The following is an 8,868-nucleotide window of genomic DNA, read 5'->3' as shown; positions in this document are numbered from 1 at the left end:
ATAATGATGATGATGATGAATAATCCACTTCTTTCATCTCTCAATTGTTTTTTTAGTCTTCGACGTTCATTTATAATCCAACAAAAGCCCATATTTTGTGGTGTATTTTATATCATATTCAACGGCAGATCTTTATTAGGGTTACGGGGGTTGTGGCCCCCTTATTTTTCTTATCACAATTAGTCATTATACTTTAATTTTATGCATATTAGGCTCAAAAATATAAAATTTTAGCTGTGACACCCCTTGCTCACAATTAGTCCTTACACTTTAATTTTATGCATATTAGGCTCAAAAATATAAAATTTTAGCTGTGACACCCCTTGCTCATCGATTTTTATACATATTATATTTCCGACCCCCAAATAAAATGTTGAAGCTCCTCCCTGATCATTAGGGTTGTTCACTATTTGGATAAAATCGAATTGTCCAATTGGACAATTTGGATCGGACTATTTGGTTCGGATATTTGGATTTTTGGATTGGTTTTTTAGCAAAACCAAATTATTATTTTGGATTTCGGATTGGTTTTGGTTCACATTATAAAAACCGAATAGTCCAAAAAAACCGAATTGCAATTTATTATTTGTTCTTTCTAATATATATCTTTAATAATTTATAAATTTACAAAATTATTCTTTTAGTATATAAAAAAATTTCATCATTTATAATACTTTAATATCTACTTCTTATTAAAAAAATTGTCTATAAAGTAGTAATATATAATATATTTTTCTTGATAGTTATTTATAAGTTTTAATTCACAACTAATTAAACAATATTTTTTAGTTTATATTATAGAGTAAGTTAATACTAAATTTATATATTTGTTGAAATCATGAAATGTCTTGATTCTTGAAAACCGAATTGTAAAAAACCGATCCAACCGAATTATAATTTGGTTGGATCGGATCGGATTTGAATTTAGTTTGGACTATTTGGATCTACGTTTTGAAAACCGAAATTATTTTGGATTCACATGATCGGATCGGATTAAACCGATCCATCCAAACGAACACCCCTAGTGATCATATTCATCCTTATTCTAACTTTTTATTATTATAAAGAAATAGAAAAAGCATTGAAGAACCAGCCCACCCCACACTCACACCATATTTCTAACATTTTAATATTTTGAGGAGTTTATTATTTTTCTATTTAGTAAATATATATTTTGTACAACAAAAATCTAAATTAGATAAGCCAACGAGGCTTGCCAACGAGGCTTACCAACTCCAACAGCTCCATCTACTTTAGATCCCATATTCTCATCCCAACATCCATAAATCAATTTTTTTGAAAAAGTTAAAATTTTAATTTTGTTTAAGTTATAACAACCTATGTGGTATTTTGGTCTTTACAATAAATCAAACTATAATCAAAGATTCGAAGCTTCGAGCTACGTTTCTTCCGATGTATTTTTTCTTTTATGTTATTTGGGTGGTGGGGTATGAATGTCCATTTATGTCCTGCACAATTATTATGCAATAAGTGAAACGGAATTTGGAATTATGTCGATATAGGGTTCTAAAAGACACTCTTCTATTCTCTTTCTCAAAAAGCTCACACCTTTCATAAAATGCTTCATTAAACCAGCAACAAGTTGCTTTAGATTCTCTCCCAGATTTCATTCCCATTCGTCTTGATTTCTTGAAGATTCCGCCATCGAAGAACTTGTACACTAGTGATACAATCTTTAATTAAACTCCTGGTATTTGCCTCTTCTTTATTTCCTCTGTTCTTTCTTTCAAGGGTTCTTGAATTCTGCCAAGAAACCTGTTTGGGTTTTCTTGAAATTGCAATAATTGTGAACAAAAGAAACCTTTTTTTGATTTGGGTATTCCCTGTTTTATGTCAACCCGTGGGTTTCCTCAATTTTGTAAAGAAACCATAAACCTTTCTTGATTTGGGTGTTCTTCTTTCTTCTTTCAAAGATTGACCTAAATTCGGAAAATGGACAAGAATTTCAAGCGTCTTCTATTTACGTTTGTAGAGTTACTATACACTTTATGCTGTTTTTCATTCGTTTCTTATGACTCAGAAACCTCAAAGTTAGCTTATTTGCTCAATTATTTCCAACGTGTAACAGACTATGATAAAGTTTCGGAGAAAATAAGGTTGATGTCCGACAATATCGGCGGTTGGAACAATGAGGCTCGAATTGTGGCTTGGAAGTATCTTGTTTATATTTGGAAGTCTATCCAATGTAACAGGTAATGTTATCTGTTCTTGAAGGTTGACTTGAGGTCAAACTTATTACTCCCAATTTTGAATGAAATAATCTATAATCTTGATAAAAATCGGAGCTTTAACAAGAGAGATGTAGGTTTAGTATAAAATCTGGTTTTCCCTCTTCAATTTATGTTTATATTCTTGGATTTGCAGTTGCCTTTGTGGGAATAAACATCGCCGGCGAACTTTCAAACCTACCGTCGCCGGAGCAGGTGGTGGCGATCCTTAGAGCCCATAAAATAACACATGTTCGGCTTTTTAATTCCGACGTTCGCTTGATTAACGCATTATCAGACACAGGGATCGAAGTTATGATTAGTGTTGCTAACTCGGACATCATGGGAATCGGAAAGTCACCTTCAGCTGCCGCCTCATGGATTAACACACACGTTGCAGCGTTCAAACCCGCCACCAATATCACCGCCATTGCTGTCGGAAGTGAAGTTATTTCTTCTACTCCAACCGCCGTCCCTTTTCTTGTTTCCGCCATGAACTATCTTTACAAAGCTTTACTCGCTTCAAATCTAAACGACGTTAAAGTATCAACCCCTTTATCAATGGATTTAATTCCGACGCCTTTTCCGCCGTCCACCGCCACTTTTAACCATTCATGGAATTCAACTATTTACGATATTCTTGAGTTCTTGAAAAACTCGAATTCCTTTTACATGTTGAACGCGTATCCTTATAAAGATTACATACAACACAATGGTGTTTTTCCGATTCAATATGCTCTTTTTCAGCCCCTTCCGGTGGTCAAACAAATCGTTGACCCAAACACTCTTTTCCATTATGAAAGCATGCTTGATGCTATGGTGGATGCCACGTATTACTCCATAGCTGCTTGTATTACTCCGGTGATCCCGATAATAGTGACGGAAACAGGGTGGCCCTGGGCGGGTGCCGCCAATGAAAGTGCCGCCACGGTGGAAAACGCGGAGACTTTTAAGAATAACTTGATTAAGCGTGTTTTGACCGGGTCTGGCCCACCGAGTCAACCGGGTATTCTTATGAACTCGTACATTTTCGAGTTGTTTAATGAAGATGATAATCGAAGCTATGGTGTGTATTTTAGAAACGGGAGTGCGGTTTATAGTCTTGATCTTGGTGATTCTATGGAGAATAATACGGGCGGGTTTTGTGTTGCGAGAAAAGGGGCGGATCCGGATGGGTTGCAAAGCGGGTTGAATTGGGCATGTGGGCAAGGGCAGGCGAACTGTAGTGCTATTCAATCCGGGCAGCCATGTTATCTGCCCAATACGGTTCAAAACCATGCTTCTTATGCTTATAATGACTATTACCAAAGAAAACGGGTCGAAGGTGCAACATGCGACTTTGGTGGCACAGCTATTATAACTAATATTGATCCTAGTAAGTGTCGTAAACTCTTTATTCTTTTTGTAAACTCTTTATTCTTTTTGTTAGAGAGTGCTGTATTAGGGGAAGACGGGAGACTCCAACATATATAAAGGCATATAGGATCATGTCATGTCATGTCTAGCTGACATGGGACTAGACATTTTTAGATCGGAGGTTAATATTGTAAATGAGCAAAACCCTAATGTTTTTTTCGGATTTGTAACGAATTATCTTGTCTTTCTCTTGCAGGTTACGGATCGTGCATATTTAAAGGAAGGTGAGATAAATATTCTTGGATCATGATTTATGACAAGTGTCTTATTTTGATAGTCAAATTTAATGACACTTGTCACCTTCTAAAATAGTTAGGAGGATATTAAGAAGAAAAAGTAGGAGATTAATTTAATTTCTCATTTTGATATCTTTGACTAGATTTTTAATGTGGAAAGAATGTTTTGAACAGTTCAAATTCGAGCGCCGGTAGGGTCAGCCCGCCAGCATTTGGACCGGTGGGTCCCACGGGAAGCGCATCACCAACACATCGAGTTCATGAAATTGGATATTTGATGTTGGCAACATTGCTTTTTTGCTAGATGTGCATGTGTAGATTTTGTGCAGATTTGTATAGTTGATTCCATTGGGTCTCATTATGCTTAATGCAAGTGATTTTGTTTAATGTTTTGTGTTGATATGAGTATCATCATTATATTCAAAATAGTTTATCATTCGAATCATTCATACATGTTTTTTGTTTTGTTGTACCTTTTTTCAAAGGTGTTGTCAAAATTATATTTGTATAGATGATTACATATTTTGTTACCATTTTTTTTTCATCTGAGAATCAAATCTATATACTTGAACAAAGTTAATAACTATGAGATATGTGAATTTGTTAAGACTGGATTTAGTTGTTGTTCAATATGTTTGTGTCTTATCATTTGATTAATAGAATATTAACCATTGTGTTCTATGGAATGTTACTCATATATTACTATGATCATGATTTCATAGGTAGTCTTGATTAATTAATATGGTCATTATTTAATAAATCAAATATTGGTATATGGATATTAGTTTGGTAATCGACATTAATTAATTATAAATATATGTTTTAAATATAGTTTTTTATTTAACAAATGTCAGTTTTAATATAACATCAAATTCGGATTAATAATATACAAATAACTATTATGGTTATGGATATCATGTAATAATATATTTTATATTTTATAAAATCTTTTAAAAGAACGATGTAAATAAATAGGTAAAAAAACTAGTATGTTGAGTTGTTTTTGACAATCTACAAGTTAAAAAGGGAAAAAAATATATTGAAGAATATACTTTCGAAAAAAAAATTCAATATTATTCTCGGTGTAAGAAATAGTAGGGTATATACCCGCAACATATTTTTCAAGACCGTTGTATTCTTATAATAAGACTCGACTGTAACTCAAATTTATAAATGAGGCCCAAAAGTGCATTGAATAATGTTTAACTAAGGCTATCGGGTGTGGTATATGTTTTTATGCGTAAAGCTGACATGGGGGGGGGGGGGGGGGGGGTTCTATGCGTGAACACCGTCCCCTCCCCTAGTTCGTAAACGTGATGCGGATTGAAGCCATGCACGCGTTGTTACGACCAATCAATGCAAAAGTTTTAAACGGTCAATATTTGAGCCGTTGTAAATTAAAAAATAAAATTAACTTTTTAAACTTATATAAATACCAAATAATTTTAAACCATTTTACACCACAACAATTCTTTACATATCTCTCTATTTTCTTTTAAAAGTATGGAGCAACATCAAAATACATCTACCACTCCAAGCACCCCAACAACCCCAATCACTCCAAATGATCAATATCAATGTTACATTCAAATGCTTACATCCCCAATACAACAACAACCTCTATTTACCAATATTCCATTTCAACCAAACTACTTCCAACAACAAACACCGCAACAATTCAATCAACCCCAATTCCAAGGTTTTCAACAATTTCAACCCCAACAATTCCAAACACAACCATCTCAACAATTCCAAACACAACAATCTCAAGTCTCTTTTTCTCAATCCCCACCTATAAATCTGGACAACGACGACGACGACCGGGTCGAAGAAACACAACCGTCCAGGCAAAGGAAATCAAAAGGAAAAGCTACAAATGAAAGAGGAACAACTTGGATCGAAGAGGAGGAGGAAGTTTTAGCTAAAGCTTGGATTTCTATATCATGCGACTCAAGGACGGGCAACGCGCAAACGTGAAACAATTTTTGGCTTCGTGTTTTAGATCACTTTCACTCGCTTTTGGGAAGGCAAACGGGCCGAATGTACAGAGCGATCAATGGAAAATGGTGTGAACTACAAGTGGCGTGCACCAAGTTTAACGACATATTTGAAAATCTAAAAAATATGCATAAAAGTGGTAGCAACGATTTCAATATTTTATCAACCGCTTGCCAACAATTCAAAGTTACCAACGGTGGTAAAGCGTTTGGCCACCAAAAAGCATGAGAAATTTGTCGTAAGGGTCCAAAATGGGTCCTTAACCCGGAGAATTCGCATTCAAAATCGACAACCGGCTCCAACAAAAGGCCAAGAACTTCCGAGTCGGATGTGGGTTTCGGTGTCGGCCTCAATGACGACTACGATGGGACCAAAGGGGAGGGTCCACCGGAAGTCCAACTTCATCGACCATCGGGAAGGGATAAAGGGAAAAAAGCGGCGTCTTCAAACGGAAAAAAGACTAATGAAGACGTACTTGCGGACAAAATTGACAAAACTCTAAGTGTTTTACAAAAAAAAAATATGAGTCAACGGAGGAAGCTCGACGTTGGAAACAAGCACCACCGATATTCAAATTTTAAACACGAAACCGCAATCGGATATCGACCCGGTAAATTTAACCGCATTTCTGAAAATCCAACAACAAGTTCGGGAAAAATATGAACCTTAGATTTTTAATATTTTTAATATTTATGTTTAATTTCTATGGTTTTTAGTTATTTATGGTTTTATGGTTTTTAGTAATCTAGTTTTTAATTTTTATGTTTTATGTTTTTTATGTAATGTGAAATATCTAATTATGTTATTAATTTAGGTTTTTTTTCTTAATTTTAATCTAAATATAACAAAAAAATGAAAAATAAATAAATAAAACGTTGTAGAGTGATACCTATTTTCATGGCTAGTAAACATGTAATTGGATGATGTGGTGCATATGTGGCATCATTTTTCTATTTCTATTTATTTAATTATTCTTATACTTATGCTTTTATATTAAATAATTAAAAGAAAAGCAAAACGTTAAAATGACTCATGTGTATGTTAAATCACAAAGATGTCGAAAAGATAAATCATATGCTTATAAACTAAAATGTTGTGTGGATTTCATAGAGACAGATAAACTTGAAGAAATATGTAATCAAAGTATTTAACAGGTTTAATGCAGGATCATGGAGAATACTTACTTGGTAGTGTTAGCTTTGTTGAAGAGGATGCCATACCAGTGATTCCATTCTTCCCTTAATGGTGTACTAACTAGTTTTCTGATGGAGAGAATGATATATCTCATGGCATACACGATCATCACATTTATAGGGAGCCTTAGCATAAATGAAGAGCCCTCAAGCATAAATGAAGAACCCTTCAAACTCCTTTGGATCGTATGTATGCCATGGTATTAACTTCACCGATTACACCTTAAGGACAAGATTTATAGAACCACAAATTTAGTCCCTCATGTTATAGAGTCATGTCATATCCATCATACTACATTTATTTAAGTCTAGGGACTGATTAGTCATTATGGCAAACATTATGGTACATAGTAAGAATGTACCTAACATGTACTAAGTATTACAAAATAGTCCTAAGTCCATAATTAATATGTTATTTTCCAACATTCTCCTACTTGGCCGAGTGACTATTTATATACATGTTCCGTTATTTGGCCAAGATAAGTTCATCATATTTCATGTGAATACCAAAAGCAGAAAAGTACAGCCTGACGCATCCGTTTTTTATACGGGACCCCTACCGATCATACTATGGTACTTCATATGAAACATACGATTACTTTCTGCCAAATGACTTTAGAGTTAAGTGGTAATGCATTATAACTATCTATATAGAACGTAAGTGTGCACAAGTTATTAATGTAGACAGATTGCATATTATGGAGGAAAAATAATCAAGTACTTGAATAATTAAACATAACAGTTTCATTTAAAGCCTTATGCTAGAATTACATTATACTAGGTCTACCCTGAAACCCATATTGACAACATGTTGTTGGAATACTTTGGGTGGTAGACCTTTCGTCATCGGATCCGCTAGCATATTAGTAGTGCTTATGTGTTCGACACAAATATCATCTTCCTCCACTCGTTCTCGTACAAACAAGTATTTTGTATCGAGATATAAGCCAGCCCCACTTGAACTATTATTGTTTGAAAAACTTACGGCGGCTGAGTTATCACAATAGATTTTTAATGGCCTTTCTATGGAATTAACTATCATGAGTCCTTTTATCAAATTCCTCAACAACATCCCATGACATGTTGCATTATAAACCACAACGTACTCCGCCATCATTGTTGACGTTGTCGTCAATTTCTGTTTATGACTCCTCCAAGATATTGGCACTCCTGACAACATAAAGATGTATCCCGAAGTTGACTTCTTGTCGTCTTTGCATTTTGCAAAATCAGAGTCTGAATAACCTATTACTTCTAAATTAGCACTTCTTTTGTAAACAAGTTTGTGATCCTTAGTCCCTTGTAAATATCGCAAGACTTTCTTGGCAGCTTTCTAGTGATCCAGGCCAGGGTTTGATTGATAACGACCTAACATGCCAGTAACATAAGCGATGTCGGGACGAGTACAAACTTGTGCATACGTTAAACTTCCTACTACCGAAGCATAAGGTACCAGCTTCATTTGATCTCGTTCTACCTCTGTTTTTGGGCATTGAAACATGCCAAAAACATCCCCTTTAACTACAGGAGCAACTGAGGCGGAGCAATGTTGCATGTTATATCGACTAAGCACACGCTCGATATATGCCTTTGGGATAACCCTAAAGTCCCATGGGTTCTATCTCGATGTATTTCTATGCCTATAACATAAGAGGCTTCACCAAGATCCTTCATATCAAAGTGATGCGACAATAAACGCTTTGATTCATGCAATAAATCAATACTGTTACTTGCTAAGAGAATATCATCTACGTAAAGGACAAGTATGATGAAGTTCCTCCCACTCATCTTGAGGTA

At 34.8% G+C, this 8,868-nt stretch overlaps 1 protein-coding gene across 1 annotated transcript; it reads left to right on the top strand.

The window, feature by feature from the left end:
• Positions 1-1,503: 1,503 nt before the first annotated feature.
• On the top strand, positions 1,504-4,325 carry LOC111889495 (glucan endo-1,3-beta-glucosidase 4). The gene is made up of 5 exons (XM_023885644.3): positions 1,504-1,711; positions 2,090-2,213; positions 2,386-3,603; positions 3,841-3,868; positions 4,055-4,325. The coding sequence occupies exons 2-5, from the start codon at positions 2,150-2,152 to the stop codon at positions 4,182-4,184; spliced, it is 1,440 nt and encodes a 479-aa protein (XP_023741412.1). The 5' UTR covers positions 1,504-1,711; positions 2,090-2,149; the 3' UTR covers positions 4,185-4,325.
• Positions 4,326-8,868: the final 4,543 nt, after the last annotated feature.

This window comes from Lactuca sativa, chromosome 1, assembly GCF_002870075.4.
Source record: "Lactuca sativa cultivar Salinas chromosome 1, Lsat_Salinas_v11, whole genome shotgun sequence".
Lineage (NCBI taxonomy): Eukaryota > Viridiplantae > Streptophyta > Magnoliopsida > Asterales > Asteraceae > Lactuca > Lactuca sativa.
Note: the sequence above shows the minus strand (reverse complement) of the source record. Positions and strands in the feature narration are given on the sequence as shown.

Excerpts from the sequence above, each read along its gene's own strand:
- LOC111889495 (XM_023885644.3), top strand. The coding sequence starts at position 2,150 with ATGAGGCTCGAATTGTGGCTTGGAAGTATCTTGTTTATATTTGGAAGT. Across the intron at positions 2,214-2,385 it reads AAGTCTATCCAATGTAACAG|TTGCCTTTGTGGGAATAAAC; the intron begins GTAATGTTATCT and ends TTGGATTTGCAG. Across the intron at positions 3,869-4,054 it reads TCGTGCATATTTAAAGGAAG|TTCAAATTCGAGCGCCGGTA; the intron begins GTGAGATAAATA and ends TGTTTTGAACAG.